We start from the raw sequence: 18,730 nt of genomic DNA on the forward strand, positions 1-18,730 counted from the left end.
TCTTCTAAATCAATAACCTGATCTGTAATTATTGTTTGAAAATAGCCAAGCTAAAGACAGAAGTAATGTACAGACCAGGTCCTTTGGCCAAGAGGAGAAAAGCTATGTAACATCACTTCTTTTTCTACAGGAAATAGTATGCTCCTTAAACCTATGGACAGCTTATGAAACACCTACGTATTATCTCTGTAGATGAAAACCCTCATGTTTAAGAAAAATACTCATTAGCTAAGAATTCAGAAATAATCTGGAAGAATTTTGCAATTGCTTTTGAAAATATGTTTACATGTAGGAGTTGGGTAACTTTCATTTTTCTGCAAGAACTGATGTTACTAGAACTACCACTCAACTGAGTACGTTTCTTTAATGATAGAATTAACTAGTCACAAAACTATTATTCTTGAAAACTACAAACTTTTAAAAATACATTAATTTTATATACCACAATTCCTTGCACATAGCAGGCACTCATCTACTTGAATTAAAGGAATTTAAACATTTATTCAATCCTTCAGTCTCTTTAGGCAACAATAGGCAACTAGCCCTTTCAGCATCTGCAATGATCATTAAGACTGATTCCAACATTCTGGTAAGAGGATTTATTTTAGAAGGTGTTCATTGTACAGGACCTGCCAGCTGCCACATCTTGGGAGTTACTGCTGACTTCCATATTTGCTCATTCTAGAAGGCTCTCAGCTATCCCTAGGTATTCCTAGTCTCTCCAGTGTTTGCTCTCCTATTTGAGTTAGGTACGAAAGGAAATTTCACTTTCATAGATTCTAAGACATTTTTCCCATTTAATATCTGAAATCAGGATGTATCTTACAATTGGTGGTATGTCACAAATGAACTGGAAGCATTTTTTCTGTCTCCAAAGTAAATTCAATGATGTTTTATTGTATCTAACTGAACTGATTCCACCAATTTTATCAGATTCTCACTAGTTGGGAGTAGGACATCTATTATACCATTTTTGGTAACTAACTAGAACTCTTTCAAAAATTGTGAGAGGGGCAGTATTTATGAAAGGATGAGAAAAAGGAGTCATAAGCAAGCAAGTATGAGTACTGTGTATACCTTCTAATGAGGAGCCTGGAACTCTGGGCAGGGTAGGTGAGCAGAGGAAGGACAGAGCCTCCTCAGATAGAAGAAAAAACCTCAGGCAGTTTACCCTAAAGGAAGTGAGCCGTGATTAGTGTGGTACCTGGGGTTCTTTAGTTTCTTTGGGGTGAGTTAAACATCTTAACTATCCAGAGAACTCTTAGGTCTAGGTTGTCGTACATAGTGATTGAGATATCTCAGGCTAAAGAAGACCTCATGATCAGAAAGATAAGCAGTCACAACTTTGTAGTTTGCTCCAATTGTGATTCAATGCAAAGAAAGCAAGATAGGGCCCCGATCCTGCCTGCCAGGGTGAAAAATGGCAACAACTATCTGTCTACTCTGCCAGTTCCATAGGCTACTTCCGGAAAGCAGTGAAATGCAGCACACATGTCTGGGAATCACAAGCACCACAGCACCGTGGAGAAGTAGAGAGCTGCTCTGGCTGAAGAGACTACAATTGTGGAAAAGCCTTAAGAAAGGGAATAACCAAATATATCAAGGTCAACAGTAGCCAAAGAGTTAACATTACCAAGTTTTCAATCCAAATACAAGAAACCTTTCTGGTAAACTATGACAGAAAATGGCACTCAAATACATTGTATTCCAAACCCCTCACTTCATAGACCAGTGGTCTATGATTAGGCATCCCATCAGTAAACTACCAAACAAACATACCCAAATCATGTACACGAACCACTATTATTCATTATAAAACACACTAACAAATAAAAAAGAAATGAGAGCCCTGGCCGGTTTGGCTCAGCGGTTAGAGCATCGGCCTGCGGTCCTGAGAGACCCGGGTTCGGTTCCCGCTAAGGGCGCGTACCTTGGTTGCAGTTTGTCCCCGGCCCTGGTCGGTCGTGCGGGTGGCAGCCACTCGATGTGTTCCTTTCACGTCAATGTTTCTCTCTCTCTCTCTCTCTGTTCCTCTCTCTCCCTCCCACTCTACCTGAACAAAAAAAAAAAAAAAAATAGGAAAATGTCCTCGGGTGAGGATTAAAAAAAAAAGAAATGAGAAAAGTAGCAGGTATTTTCTTCCTTGCATATCCCATTTTGAAGGCCAATTACAGATGAGAAAACTGTGGCTCTAAGAGATACAAGTTTAAAAAGGGCCAAATTCTGTGGCCAAGCCAGAATTCCTAATCTAGAGCTCTTTCTATAGAGACATGAGTAGCCGAGAGGAATTTTTTTTAACTTCGGTCACTCTGTAAGTTCAGACACGAAAGGTCTCCTTATCTGGGAAACAGCATAGGCTATTCCCCAACAGCAGGTGAACAGAAAAGGGTGTGTGGTGATCCTAGGCCTATGAGGCAGCACAAAGGTATGGGCGAAGGAGTCCAGGAGAACGGACTCTGTCTTACACTACGACCTGGGCAAGAGGCCTAACCTCTTGGTCTCAGCTTCCTCTCTATAAAATGGGGGTAATAAAATCTACCTTAAAGAATTAGTTGAATGATGACTAAATGAAAAAGTATGATTAAATATAACAGTCACACAGTGAAAACCCAATAAATGAAAAATATGGCAGAAAGGGAATGGCCTTTTCAGGTCTGAATTCTAAGTATGTCACTTAGTAGCTTTGTGACCTGTAGCATTTCACCCATTCACTTCAGTTTCCTCATTTATAAAATGAGGATAATATTCCTATACCTCATGAAGGTTGCAGTGAAGCTTAAATAAGTTATTAGTACACGCACCTAGTATGCAAATACTCAAGGAATAATAGTTTCTTCCCCTCCCGAAGAAGAGAAAGAGGAACAGGAAGAAGGAGAGGGAGAAACAACAACAGAGAAACACAGTTAAAAGAATAAAATGGTGCCCTGGTAGGTTTGGCTCAGCGGTTAGAACGCTGGCCCGTGGACCAATGAGTCTCGGGTTCAGTTCCGGTCCAGGGCACGTACCTCAGTTGCAGTCTGTCCTTGGCCCTGGTCGGGTCGTGCAGGAGGCAACCAGTCAATGTGGCTCTATCACATCGATGTTTCTCTCTGTCCCTCTCTCTCTCCTTCCCTCTCACTCTATCTGATAATAAGTAGAAAAATATCCTCGGGTGAGGAATAAAAATAAATAAATAAAAGAATAAAATGGCAATAAATACATACCTATCAATAATCACTTTAAATGTTAATGGCTTAAATGCTCTAATCAAAAGACAAAGAATTGCTAAAGGTCTCTACTTGTATCTCTATTTAGGAGTGTTACCTGCCTCCTCCTGACTGGGTCACTTCTTGGATAAGCTTGGTGCCACTGATTTGGGAAGGTCACTGCTGCCCCAGTGCCTACGTTTATCAAAAGTGATACACTGGATTACAGCAGTGAGAATAATGAAGTAAGGAATCATGCAAAGGAATCTCTCATTAATAAAAACAGTTTAAAAATTGGCAAAGCCCAGCCAGTGTGGCTCAGTAGATTGAGGGTCATTCCAAGGACTGAGCGGTTCTGGCTCCATCTCCGGTGTGGTTTGTGTAGGAAGCAGCCATTCAATGTTTCTCACATCAATGTTTCTAGCTCTCTCTCCCTTCCTCTTTCTCTAAAAAATTCAATAAAAACATATTTTAAAAAAAAAGTAAATAAAAGTACCAGGGACAATCTACCTTTAAAGAATGCAACATGAATGCAACCTCATCCTACAAATACAAAGTGAACTTGTAAAAACTTTTTTTCAGAGCAATGTGAAGTCTGGGGATATATTTCTGTATAACAACAGAGTATAAGAGCAAAAAACAAAAAAATCCCCAAACCAACCTAACAAACAAAAAGGATTAAGACCAGTTCTTTAACACTTCTTAAGAAAGTGATTCTCAGGAACAGGCTGAGACAGAGGAGTCAAAAATCAGGGACTCCAAACCTGACCTCGGCTCTAGGGAAGGGAGGGTTTTCACCTCACCACTGGACACTATCTTAATATAATCAATTACAGAAATCCCTTACGATTTGAATTGTCCTTGTCCAAACCTAGGAACCAAAGAGATAGGAATAAATTTGAGATATCACTTGCTATCACAAGCTCAGGAACAACTACATTTGAATAGAACATCTTGCTGTCTGAACTTATAATATACAAAATCTTGTTATCCAAATTTATGAGCCCATTAGACTCAAAAACCAAGGAATCTTTACATGAAATATTTGGTATAATAGTGCGAAATCGTTAATCTATTAGAGCTTTCAATGCTGCCATCGTCTAGGTATAAATACTATAAACCGAAGAGGCACATTGGTCTCACAGAGCTTTGAAACTCTACGTCAGTGGCTTCCTAAGGACTTATCAAGTTTATTCTTCAAAATACAACACTAAAACAACACTCAGAGAACATCTACAGTCCAAGGAAAGAGAGTGGCACAAGTGAATCTGTCACCCTATAAATCTGTTCTCAATTAAAACCAGGAGCTGAGCCAACCTCACTTAGGATCAGCCTAAGTGAAGCAATCAGGAGAGCTGAGCAAGGTGAGAACAGGTTACTCTGAAGAGACAAGACATAACTAAGGTTTGTTAACCATGAGAATCTTAGTATATAGTTAATTGATTATTAAGCATCATTAACAAATGCTGTAAAATTAGACTTACTACTACCAGAATAATTATTTCTCACAAGGAAAGCCTGAGGTGACACTTAACAGATTCAAAGAGCCTTTCCTCAGCCTTAAAAAGTCACTTAGATAATCCGACAAAAAGTATTTAAAATCTTTAGCATGATCATTCACATTTATGTGGTTCGAAGAACTTTACATTCAAGTTGCTAGTTAGATCACAACGTTTGTCTCTCTACTACTATGTCCCCTTCATGCCAAATAACTGATTTGACTAAAGAAAAAGAAAGCTAGGCAAAATAATTCTGATTTTAAATTGTATACCGACTTCTTTGAATAAATTATTTACTGGCATGAAAAACGTTTTAAATTCTCAGGTTTCCTCTGATGTTAAATGAATAAAATCTTTACCATCTTCAAAGAATATCAACTAATTTTGAGACATTTTGAAAATATTAAAGAAAATCAAAACTATGCTATCCTAAGGGAGTTAATTATGGTTACTTTCAGAAAACAAGCACATCCACAGAAAAACCCAACCCCTGTTAATTCCAACGGAAAGAGATGTGTTATTATAAATATTGAGGTCATATTTATTAAGACCTCACTGACTAACCAATTCTATAATATGGCAGTATACCTGTGAAAAATCTCAACCCTTTGATTCGAGATCCCACTCAACATTCATTCACTCAACAGATTTTAACTGAGTTTCTTTACTGCGTGCAACTGACATGCTAGGTGCTATAACCAAATGGAAAACCTCATCGTTGTCCTCGAGGATGTTACATGTAAATTATATAAGGCAGGTTCTGTTATAAATGATTAAAAGGTGCAATGAGTTAAGAAAAGAGATGCACTTCCTGTAGGAAGCAATAATGTCTGAGCCATAAGCTTGAAGACCAGATCAGGTCCCAGTAAGGAAACAGAAAAACTGAACCTTCCAGATAGTGAAAACAGCCTGAATGAAGAAAGTTAAGTACCTTTTTTCCACTTAGGTACAGAAAATTAAAAGTATCATTAAGTCTAGCCATATTTGAAAAAAAGCAATATTTTGCTAATTTCCCTAAGATTTTTTCTTCCCTATCTGCACAATTGCTCATGAACTTTCAAATCTAGCCCTGGCTAAGTAGCTCAGTTGGTTAGAGCATCAACCCAATGTGCCAAGGTTGTGAGTTCGCTCCCCCATCGGGGCACATACAAGAATCAATCAATGAATGCACAAATAAGTGGAACAATAAATCTGTGTTTCTCTCTCTTCCTTCCTCTCTCTAAAAATCAATAAATAAAAATTAAGAAAAAAAAGAACTTTCAAACCCATTTCCCCATATTTCTCAAATAACTAAGTTCATATTAACAAATCTCAAATAACAAGTGTTACCCTTAAGAGTAAGATTTGTCTTTCTATAAAAATTTACAAAGGACAAAAGTATCATGATGATATGCATGGCATGCTTACATTTAAAGAGGATTTTATAAACAGCATGGTATAGTAAAGAGAAAGTCAGCTTTAGAATCAGACAGACCCAGGTTTTCAAACTCAGTTCTACTACTTACTAGTAGTGTCGAAAAGTTCCTTCTCTGAAAGCCAGTTTCCTTATCTGTAAAAAGGGAAATAACTAACCTGTAAGCAACCTTGTGAGGTAGGGAGAGAAAGTGTATAAAGCATTCTACATAAAGAAAGTACTTAAAAGTGTATAAAGCATTCTGCATAAAGAAAGTACTTAATCAATGTCCCCTTTAGTTTCTTTAATAGCGAAAAGTAATTATTCACAACCTATTTCACAAGCTAGGATTCTACAACAAAGATATACCAAAATTAGAAAATAAAGGACCTAGAACATCATGTATACCTTCATGCCACACTACTTTTTATACTGTGACATTAGCCTAAAGGTACAGAGACTCCATTCCCTATGTCTTCTAAGCCACTGTTGAGCACGGTACAAAAGCCATTGACTGTGACATACTGTACCTTTTGGTTTGATTTCTCTTTCCTTGAATGGCTAAAACGTGTAAGCTAACACAAACCTGTCACAGTCCGCTGGCCATCACTTAGGTTATTCCACCACTTGTTAATCTAAAATGGAAGGAAAATTGCATATCACCATATGGTAAATACTTTCAGGGTAGGAAAATGAAAAGCCAGAAAGAAAATGCTTTGTGCATATGAAAATCACTGGTGAACAACAAACACAATACATATGTGGTAGAGTGGAAAGCACGGGTGCTTTATAACAAGCAGTCTACATTGTCTACACAGAGCCACTGATCAGCTCTGTGATCTAGATTACTTCTAAACTTCAGTTTCCTACTTATAAAATAGAGATAGTAACAGATTCGTAGTAGTATTTTGGGAAATAGCAACAAAGTAAAGCACTTACCACACTATCAGATATAGATATCAAGTAAGTGATTATTCATCTAGTTTTAAAATTCTGAGAATATTTTCTACTAAAATTACTTTTTTTTTTTTTTTAATCCTCACCCGAGGACATTTTTGCATTTATCTTCAGATAGATGCATGAGGGAGAGGAAGGAAGAGAGAGAGAAACAACAATGTGAGACAGACACAGCAAGTGGTTGCCACTCACATGACCCCAACTGGGGCCGGGGGACATACTGCAACCGAGGTACATGCCCTTAGCAGGAACCAAACCCGGGACTCTCTGGTCCCCAGGCCAACACTAACCGCTGAGCCAAACCGGCCAGGGCTACCTTTTTTATTTTTTTAAAGGTAATAATAATAGTACTGAGGTTTATAAAAAGAGACAACAAGAGAATCATAATCTTTCAGGGACACACACTGCCATTTTTCTGAATAAAATATGCCTAGGATTTGCTTTATAGTATTCAGTGGTGGGGAGGGAAGGGAAAGAAAGGGGACTAGATGAAAAACAAAGTTGGCCATCATCACTGAAGCTGAGTAACAGGAGTTCATTATAGTATTCTCTTTACTCTTTTCTTATCTGTTTGAAGTTTTCATGATTAAAGTTTTAAAATAAAAAAACATATCCTAGCCCTGGCCGGTTTGGCTCAGAGTTTAGAGTATCGGCCTGTGATCCAGAGAGACCCAGGTTCGGTTCCCACTAAGGGCACGTACCTCAGTTGCAGTTTGTCCCCGGCCCTGGTTGGTCGTGCAGGTGGCAGCCACTCGATGTGTCTCTTTCACATCGATGTTTCTCTCTCTCCCTCTCTTCCTCTCTCTCCCTCCTACTCTACCTGAACATAAAATGGGAAAATGTCCTCAGGTAAGGATTAAAAAAAAAAAATGAAGGTGCTTACAAACCACATGGACCTGGATCCCCATAGTAGCTTCTGGTCTCAATGCTCAATAAGTATTCTCAAGTGAAATAAATAAAATACATGTTTTATCTAAAGGTAATTTTTAAAAATCAATTAAGAGGAAAGGGGGCCACCAACTTGTATATGAAGTAATGAAAGCTCTAAAAGCTCCTTTTTGCATCTTCATCCCCTGAGCAGTTAGAAACACTCAACAGTGAGTATTTACCAGAGATATATAAACATCATGTCACTGGGAAGCTTTTAAAAATCTACATAGTATGTCTACCCCAAAGGCGTAAATGTTTCGAAAAATTCTCTGTATAATTCTGATACGGAATATAGAATCAAAATAACCCAGGACGGTGATGCAAGGAAAAGTGGCCCCTAAACTTTAGAAGGCCTGGGAGAGGCCTCAAAACATTAACAACTATCCCTGGTGATTCTTAGGTAGAGGGACAAACTGCTAGGAACACTGTCAAGTACAACACTGCCACATATACAAAACATTAACAAATACTTGACTCTAAAGAAGAATATTAAGTGCACTGATTTCACAGCTACGGATTTAATATTGCCATTAACTAAAAACACTTCATAAATAACCAGACTTCAAGAACTGTGATCAATAGAACAGAGAAAGCCATGTTTATCGTTACCTCCTTTCTGAAGTCTCCTTCCTTTTGTGGTCTTATGCTATCCAACCAATCAGCTTTTATACCATCGAAATAACTCTGGACCCTGGATTTCAGTGATTCATATTGCCAAATAGCAGCTGATCCAAATGCACAGCCTGTAAACTATATAATATAGTACAAAATTATAAAGAGAAATAAATCTATATACAAGAACAATACTTCATTTTCATGGCTTTTTATGAGTCAACAGTAGGAACATCTGGCACAATGAAACCTATTAGATGAAAATAACATTTGTTTCCCATTTTTTAACTTCAAAGTACCCTTGAGCTATTTACAGCTAGAAATTTTCAAAGAAAATTCAAAATATTAACTTATTATCACTTGAAATGTTATACCAAATAAGAGGCCCATTAAGTTTCTTTTCCAGGGCTTACATAAATGAACCAGATTCTGATAGCAATTATTAAATTCATGTTCTTGTATAATCACTCATGAACCTAAGATACCCAGAAACCTTTGACACACCCCCAACCCACTCCAGTTCTTTTTATTTTATTTTTATTTATTTATTTATTTTTTTCATCCTCACCCGAGGACATTTTTCCATTTTTTGTACAGATAGAGTGGGAGGGAGAGAGAGGAAGAGAGAGAGAGAGAGAAACATCGATGTGAAAGGGACACATCAAGTGGCTGCCACCCGCACGACCAACCAGGGCCGGGGACAAACTGCAACCGAGGTACATGCCCGTAGCAGGAACCGAACCCTGGTCTCTCCGGACCGCAGGCCGACACTCTAACCGCTGAGCCAAACTGGCCAGAGCCACTCCAGTTCTTTTTAAGGAAGCCCAAATACTTGAACATGCTGCACTCTAACTCCTAGTGATGTGAGCTCTTACCCCAACGGTAAAAAAAAAAGGCTTTACAAGAGTCCGTATAGAATAGGGAGAAGGGTAAAAGGCTGTTTCTTCTACAGGAGGAATCAAAGCACTTCTCTTGTATGCTTCACCACTTGTTCCTGTGTCTGATTTTCGAGGTTCAACCTTCCTGGGTGCTTTTCGGAATCCACATTTTTGCTGAATAAAAAAGTTAAACCTATAGGGGAAAATAACAGGTTAGAAACAGAGCTGCATCTTGCAAACATCAAAACCTCTATGAACCTCCCCACTTGGCCTGCAGCATCACCAACTCAGTTATTCGCACCCAATAGTCCAAAAGAAACCAAAACTCACCGGGCCGATGTGGCTCAATGGTTGGGCATCAACCTATGCACTAAGGGGTCACTGGTTTGATTCCCAGTCAGGGCACATGCCTGGGTTGTGGGCCTGATCCCCAATGGGGGCATGCAGGAGGTGGCCAACTGATGTTCTCTCTCATCGATATTTTTCTCTCTCTCCCTCTCCCTTCCTCTCGTTCTCTAATATCAATAAAGAAGGAAAAAAAACAACTTAAAAACAAAACAAAAGAAGCCAAAACTCTTACTCCCAGGATTTAAAATCAAGTCACTGAATTGTAGAGGCAAAGTGTTTGGGCTGTGACTGTGTATCAACCAACAAAATAATTTGTATCCATCCTCCACACAGAGTTTGCATTCCTGTAAAAGCTGAAGAACTCTAGAATAGGGAAATGGGCAAAAAAGGTGAAGAGTATTAAGATGTACAACTGCCAGTTATAAAATTAATCAGAGGGATGTAATGTACAGCACAGGAAATACAGTCAATAATATTTAGTAACTACATATGGTGAGATGTTTCACTTATTGTGGTGATCACTTTGAAAAGTATACAAATGTCAGGCCTGGCCGTTTTTGCTCAGTGGTTAGAGCATCGGCGTGCAGTCCAGAGACCCAGGTTCGGTTCCCGCTAAGGCCATGTACCTTGGTTGCAGTTTGTCCCCGGCCCTGGTTGGTCATGTGGGTAGCAGCCACTCGATGTGTCCCTTTCACGTGGATGTTTCTCTCTCTCTCTCTTCCTCTCTCTCCCTCCCACTCTATCTGAACAAAAGATATAAAAATGTCCTCAGGTGAGGATAAAAAAAAAGTATATAAATGTCTAATCAATTATGTTGTATACTGAAAATAATATAATATTGCATGTCAAATATAATTTAAAATAAAATTTAAAAAGCAAAAATATAGGAAAATGGATTGAAAAAGAAATTTTTAAAAAGCTGGAGCCCTGGCTTGTGTGGCTCAGTTGGTTGGGCGTCTTTCCACTCCTTGAACGGTTGCCAGTTAGATTCCCAGTCAGGGCACATGCCCAAGATGTAGGCTCGATCCCTAGCAGGGGGTGTGCAAGAGGCAGCAGATTGATATTTTACTCTCATATTGATGTTTCTCTCCCTCCCTCTCTCCCCTCCTTTCTCTCTAAAAATCAATAAAAATATTTTTAAAAGAAAGAAAAAAAAAGTTGGAGAACTCCAAGTTGTCAACTTGAATTAGCACAGAGTGGCTTTGCTATTTGTTTGAAGTTGGATCAATTTCCAGAACAAATGTTCAAATGTAAGTATTATCCTTGAAGTCACTCCAAATTCAAATAACTATTTCCTTTATAAATACTGACCATTATAAATTGATGGATTTTTTTCCTATTTCCTACTATTTATTTCACTACCAGTTTGGGTGACACCCACCAAATGTTTCATAAAGGGTTTTGTTGTTTGAGTCCCTATAGCTTGACCTCCTCAAAACATCTGACATTACTGATCACACCTGCCAGCCCTTGCACCTATAAGATTGCACCCTTTTCAAGTTCCCTTCCCTGATGGCTTCCCCTTTTCTCCTATCCTTTAATGACAGATATGCTTAATGGTTCCAATAGTTCTTCTATACACTCTCCATTCAAACTCAACCCACATAAATTTGTGAAGCATTTTTGTTTCTTCAACTTGTTTTTCTCCTGTAATCTGTCTTTTGTCTGTCTAATTTACAGGGCCCTAGCCAATGAACCTAAAATTGGTAGAGGCAAAACACTCTTTTCTCCCCTATACTACACATTAGAATTGCCTGGTGAGCTCTTAAAAATACAGGCACACCTCATTTTATTGTGCTTCACTTTACTGCACATCATAAATGTTGTGTTTACAAGTTGAAGGCAAGACCCAAAAGATTACAACTAACTTTTTATTCTTAATCCTCACCTGAGGATACTTTTTTCCATTGATGTCTAGAGAGGATAGGAGAGGGAGAAACAGATATAAGAGAGACCCATAGATTGGTTGCCTCCTACACGTACCCCAACCAGGGCCGAGGATCGGACCTGCAACCCAGGTACCTGCCCTTGATCAGAAATCGAACCCGAGATCTGCTCTAACCACTGAACCACACCAGCCAGGGCCCAACTAGCTATTTTTACAACTCCTTTTATTGCGAGTCACTTTATTCCAGTGGTCTGGAATCAAAACTGTAATATCTCTGAGATATGCCGTACTTAAAAATATCAGAACTTGCCCTGGCCGGTTTGGCTCAGCGGTTAGAGCGTCGGCCTGCGGTACTGAGAGACCCGGGTTCGGTTCCCGCTAAGGGCGCGTACCTTGGTTGCAGTTTGTCCCCGGTCCTGGTCGGTTGTGTGGGTGGCAGCCACTCGATGTGTTCCTTTCACATCGATGTTTCTCTCTCTCTCTCTCTCTCTCTCTCTGTTCCTCTCTCTCCCTCCCACTCTACCTGAACAAAAAATGGAAAAATGTCCTCGGGTGAGGATAAAAAAATATATATATATCAGAACTCCACTTCATACCAATTAAACAGACTCCTCAGGGGTGGGACTGAGGCATCAGAATTTTTAAAAAGCTCCCAGGTGATTATCATGTGCAGCCAGGGTTGTGATCTACCACAGGTATGAGGAAAACTTTAGTGTACATACAAATCACCTGAGGATCGTGTTCAAGTTAGATTCAAATTTAGTAGGTCTGGGGTGAGGTAAATCTGAGATTCCTTATTTCTAAACAAGCTCCTAAATGATGGACTGACAAACTGTGGCCTGAAAGGTAGATTTGGCCTACCAGCTAAGAATGGTTTCTGCATTTTTAAAGAGTTTTTTAAAAGAAAAGGAAAAAAATTTGTGACAGTGACCATGTGAGTGTGGCTATTTTCATATGGCCTTTTACAAAATAAGTTTGTCAACCCTGTCCCAGATGCCTAAACTGCTGGTTCACCCGAACCACTTAGAATGGCAAGGAACAACAGCCTAACCTCCTCTCTTTCAGTGATATTTCTATTTAAATTAGAATGATTATCTACAGGGTAATACTATCTGACTAGGATTAACAAAAATTAGAATCTGTAACAAAATAAATAATTTCAATACAACAGTTTCACTAGGGCTGACAGGTGTGAGCATTTTTGGCTGCCTGTCAGCATCAGTGCCCTCTTTCCCTCTCCTAACAGTACCCTGGAATTTCCGGCCATTTGGTCTGGGGAAGTCCATGTAGCTCCTGCCTGGCTTAAGCCATCCTACACTAGGTGACAGGAATTTTCAGTTCAATTATAATCTTTTTTAAAAAATGTTTTTATTGATTTTTTTAGAGAGAAAGGAAGGGAGAAAGAGATAGAAACATCAATGTAGAGAGAAACATTGATCGGCTGCCTCCTGCACACCCCCTACTGGGGATGGAGCCAGCATCCCAGGCATGTGCCCCAACCAGGAATCGAACAGGGACCTCTCAGTCCATGGGACAACGCTCAATCCACTGAGCCACACCAGAAGGGCTCCATTATAATCTTATACACAATCCATTGTTGACTGAAATGGCAGAAGGGAACTTTTCCTGCTAGATTTGAACCCAGAAGTATATAGCCCCAAGAGCTGCTGACAGCCATTTTACAAGGAGATAGAATACTGAGAGAATAAAGTCAACCTTTAGGAAACAGGGCCAAGCTATGCAGAAAATGGAATCTTGGTTGACAATCTGAAACACTGGAGCTTGCCTTACCAGGTGCTACCTTTGTACTTTTTAACTACATAAAACAATAAATCCCCCTAATTGCTTAGGTTGGTTAGAATTGGGTTTCTGTTGGTACATGGATGTTTTTAAGTGGAACAAGTACTTCATCACACATTATATGACAAGGTTCATTCTCTGTCCTTGGGGAATTTGTTTTAAATTTCGTAAAATGTAAAACCAACCAGAAAAAGTATGATAAATATCTCTAATTGCAAATGTTTAAGATCTAATTTACAGGTTTGGGTTCTTTAGCTCTACTCATTCAGATGGGTATATAAGATGGAAAGATAAATGACAATAAGTGACTTGCCTGAAATAAGTTCAAAAAACAAATGAAACAACACAATAAAATGAAAATGGAGAAGAGGATCACTAATGGCGTATAACTCTTGAAGACAGGTTTTTTAGCTTTGCTGCTTTGGTCCTTCTGCCACTAACTAGTGATTTGTGAAAGCAAACCAGCATGCTTGAAGTGGAAAGATCTTATGAATACTTGAATTACCACTACCCACACAACTGTTATGGTTTAGGTGTTTTTAAATATGATTCCCATAATTTTCAAATAGAAAAAGTCATACCTATATATTTGTTGGCTTAACAAATCAGTCTCATGATTTGTTTTTAACAGTGTGAGGATGAAGACAATGAAATTTAGATATATCTACAAGTCAGCACTAATGTCTGTTACTAAAGATTTTTGTGAAGAAATTGCGTGAGTAGAAATGGTCTAATGTAAAAGTGGAGGCAAGATGTGACCAAGCATACACACAGCAGATTCATTCTACTTAAAAGAAAACATGTTTTTAGGGGCAGGGGAAATTCTACATAAATGCTTGCATGCCAAAATTACCCATCTTGAGTTAACAGATGGTGAATGAAACAGGGAAAATAATTGAATATACCTGATTTACTAATTTGTTAAGTATTTTACCTAAATATAAGTTAATACTGAAATCCCAATCTAAAAAATTTAAGCTAACTGCTACAATCAATTATATTTCTTCTCTTTGCATAACTGACAAATTATGCAGACTTCTTTCAAGCCTAAACCATATTTCTGAAGTGCTGACAGAAGTTTGATAATGGTGAAGTTCCTGAAGAATCTAAGTGAGATTTTCTCCTTTCTCTGTAAAGGGCCAGATAGTAAATGCTTTAGTTTTTGTGAAGAACAACTTAAATCTGTTTCGTACTGTTTTGTAAAAACCATGGCTGTCAGGCTGCCTTGAGCCCACTGCAGTTTGCACAACTCTTGTATCACCACCTACAGCACTTTTGTAAAAAAAAAAAAAAAGCAAAGCAAATTCTCAGCCACACTTCAGGTCTATTACATCAGAATCACAAGAAATGGACCCAAAACCCTGCTTTTTAACCACATCCCTGACTTCATTATTCCGCATACTAATTTCAGAAGCACAGAAAGTCAAAGCAGACCTAATGCATTACCTGTGGTAATCTGTCCTATTAACTTTGTGCTTATTTCCAGAGGCAAGTAGGCATATACTCTATTTCAGCTTTACCTACATTCTCCTGTTATGCACATTTTTCTATGCAACCCAAATAAATGTAATTTTCAAACTTCACATAGAAATGGCAAACTAAAAAATTTAGATGCTAATCTTCAACATCACATTTCTTCATTTGCTTTTTTCAAATATCTCCAATTTTTACTGGAGACTCATTAATTTTTTTTTTCTTTTCCTTCCTAATGCATAGCTTTAATATTTAATACATCTGTTGCTTCCTAATAACCAAATTCATTTTTCTTCTCCCTCAAACCTACAATTTCAACTGGGATTTGGAAAAAAACAATGGAATCGGGTCCATTGAAACTGATCACCACCGCCACCAGACCTCCTCATTCTCCACTTCCCCAGGAGTTTAAGATTAGTACCTCATGTTCCACATTACAGTGTATCATGAAGGTACAATATATGCACGTTCTTCAACAATCCCTGATCTGATTCACTTGGAATACTTATTAGAAGTACAGGATTTTCCACTCTTCTTCCCCGCCCCCTCCTTCAGAGTTGATAGGACTGCGCTGGGGCCTAGAAAATGATATATTCTACGAACATTCCAAGTAATCCTTAAGATTAGGCAATGACCATATTGAAGCCTCAATTATTTACCACTAGCTAGTCCCCAGTGTTGATAAATATTTCATGTTCTTTGCTACCATTTAGCAGGTGGATTCCAAGGCATCAATCTAACCAAGTCAGAAATTGGGAAGGTTGAAACTATGGGTTAAAGAACAGGAACAGGGTGGCCAGTATGGTTTGGTGGTTGAGGGTCAACCCATACACCAAGAGGTCGTCCATTTGATTCCTGGTCAGGGCACATGCCCAAATTGTGGGGGCATGCAGGGGGTAGCCAATCAATGTTCTCTCTCATTTATGTTTCTGTCTCTCTCTCTCCCTCTCCCTTCTTCTCTCTCTAAAAGCAAAGAAGGGGAAAAAAAGAACAGGAACAGTCAAATACATAGCAGAATCTTGGACAGTCTAGTGATTTCTCTATTGACAATTTAGAACAGAATTATTTTAACACAAAAGCAGCAAGTACCGATAAACCATACTCTTCATACAGCTTCTACTTGGGAAGACTTGAGTAATTTTCTTTCCAAGTATTCCAATGTCTCATTTCTTCAACAGAAAATCTCTCCTATGACTATCCAAGAGGCAAAATGATGCCCTTCTCTGATTCCATCTTCTCTTAGTTCCCTAAACGCTAAAGAAGATCATTTAAAATTTTTTTTTTCTCTTTATTGATTTGAGAGAGAGAGGAAGAGAGAAATAGAAACATCAATGAGAGAGAACATCGCTTGGCCACCTCCTGCATGCGGGGATTTGGCCCACAACCTGGGCATGTGCCCTGACCCAGAATCAAACCGGTCAACACTCAACCACTGAGCCACACCAGCCGGGCAAAGAAGGTAATCTGTAGTACACAGATTTCAAAAAGACTGCAAGAAAATAAAATCTAATCTCTACCATTCTGCCAGCTATGTAACTGCTTCACTTACAAAATGAGTCCAGCCCTGTCTGGGTGGCTCAGTTGGTTGGAGCGCTGTCCCATGTACCAAAAGGTTGCGTGTTCCATCCTGATCAGGGCACGTAAGACAACCAATGGATGTTTATCGCTCTCTCGCTCTCTCTCAAATCAATAAAACCATATCCTTGGGTGAGGATTAAAAATTCAAAGAGAGCCCAGAAATGAGTGGAAAAGGTGAAGGGGTATAAGAGGTACAAACTTCCCATTACAAAACAGATAAATTACAGGGATGTAATGTACAGGGCAGGGAATACAGTCAATAATATCTTAATAACTTTGTATGGTTACAAGACATATTGTTGTGATCATACGGGAGAATCACTGTTGTACACCTAAAAATAATATAAGATTGTATGTCAACTATACTTAAAATTTTAAAAAAAGCTTAGCGATTTAAAAAATCAAAATCTCAAAAAAGAGAAAAAGAGAAAGGGATCCAATGCCTTCCACGCAATACCATGAGGCGCGGCCCGCAATCAGCTCGGAGACTAGTCCCCTCCCCGTCACGTCCCTCCGTGGGAAAGGGGACGGTGCGGGCTCACGGAGGGCTGGACGCGCCGGTGACTGGGCACCCGGCCCGGGGCAGGGTGGCGCGGCGAGGAGCAGGGGCCGGACCGAGGCGAGCGAAGAAAGGGGGAAGGAGAGAAGAAGGGATGATGCGGAGAGGGGAAGAGCCGGGAACAGCAAGACAGGCTCGCACGGCCTCCGCCCCTGAGGATGCGCGGCCGGAGCCGAGGGCTGAGAAGCCGGGAGCGGCGATCATACCTGCGTCCCAGCAGCCGCCGCGGGGCCAGGGCCGCAGGGAGCCCCTCGCAGCTGCGGCCGCCCGCCGGCGCAGCCCACGCCTGTCCGCAGCACCAGCCTCTCTGCGCCCAGCCTCGCCACGCCATCTTCCCAACCTCTGCCCCACCATGGCCCGACCTCACCAACCCTGCCGCGGAACCGCTTCCGGGGCGAAGGAAAACCATAGAGCGCCGAGGAACAGCCTAGAGCGCCCCCGCGCGGCTGAGCCGAGGCTGGACCAACCCGAGGGACACGGGACACGGGACCCGCCGGCCCGCCACGGTTCTCCTCTGACTTTTGAGCTGGGACCTGGGAGGGGCGTGGGAGAGCGCCCCGCCCTCCACCGTATCTGCAGATGGGGCCCCCGAGGAAAAAGACGAGGGAAAACTAGCATTTACTGAGTACAGCTGTGTATCAGGCACTTTCCCTAAGTTACTGTATTAATTCGGCCCAAACTCTTGAGGTTGATATTATTACTGTTTTGCAGCGGCCCAGAGGTTCAAAGAGAAGTGAGTGGAGGAAGCAACATTGTAACCCACGTTTTCTTAAATCACTACTCTTTTTTCTGCATCTCACCATTAGGTGTTATGACACTATAAGAGGATGTATGTGCCTCATATCTTTTTTTTTTTTTTTTTTTACTTTTTAAAAAAATTTTATTTTAGAGAGAGAAGAAGGGAGAGGGAGAGAGACAGAAACATCCATGAGAGAGAACATCCATTGGCTCCCTCCTGCATGCCTCCCACCGGGGATAGGGTCCACAACCTGGGCACGTGCCCTGACTGGGAATCGAACCCGCGACCTCTTGGTGCATGGGTCGATGCCCAACCACTGAGCCACACTGGCCAGGCATGCCTCATATCTTTAATAAAAAGTCTAAGCCTGAAATGAAAATCTGGATTCTAGATAAAATTCAAACTCCAGGATTCAGGCGTTGCTTCCTGTCACTCCATCACTCCCTCCGACTTTAGCTGCAGCCATACTGAATCATTTGCAGTTTCTAAAAGGCACCTGCTTTTTTTCCTGAGTTCATATACCATGCTCACTGCCTGAGACACTGCTCCCTGTCTCTCCCTTCTCAACCTCCCTAACCAACTTGTCCTTCAGACCAACCCCAATTATCACCTCTTCTAGGAGGCTATACAGAAGGTAAAAGTTTTCCTTGACCCTTAGGGTCCCTAGCAGGGTCTGAAAATTAACTGACGATGTCATATTAACAGAAGAAAAGCACACAAACCTTATTGAAGTTTTACAATGTACACGACTCTTCATGAATGAAATGAAGTGACCAGAGCTAAAAACTTTTATATCTTGCAGACAAAGAAACAATAATTTGTGAATAATTGACAAGACAGTGGGGTTGGGCTAGGGGTAGTCCATCTAGAGCTAGGTAGTCTTTATCTTCC

The 18,730-nt window shown here is 40.2% G+C and overlaps 1 protein-coding gene across 2 annotated transcripts in view; it reads right to left on the bottom strand.

Moving 5' to 3' along the window:
- Positions 1-17,458, bottom strand: part of PARL (presenilin associated rhomboid like) — a 32,083-nt gene extending 14,625 nt beyond the window's left edge. For both annotated transcript variants that reach the window (XM_036243466.1, XM_036243465.1), the window contains exons 1-4: positions 17,307-17,458; positions 9,452-9,647; positions 8,574-8,714; positions 6,664-6,712 (exon numbers count right to left, since the gene is read on the bottom strand). In XM_036243466.1, coding sequence (XP_036099359.1) covers positions 6,664-6,712; positions 8,574-8,714; positions 9,452-9,647; positions 17,307-17,431 — 511 coding nt within the window. In that variant the 5' untranslated portion in view covers positions 17,432-17,458. The remainder of the gene's footprint in view (positions 1-6,663; positions 6,713-8,573; positions 8,715-9,451; positions 9,648-17,306) is intronic.
- Between the last annotated feature and the right edge of the window lie 1,272 nt (positions 17,459-18,730).

Source organism: Molossus molossus, unplaced genomic scaffold (assembly GCF_014108415.1).
Source record: "Molossus molossus isolate mMolMol1 unplaced genomic scaffold, mMolMol1.p scaffold_m16_p_5, whole genome shotgun sequence".
Lineage (NCBI taxonomy): Eukaryota > Metazoa > Chordata > Mammalia > Chiroptera > Molossidae > Molossus > Molossus molossus.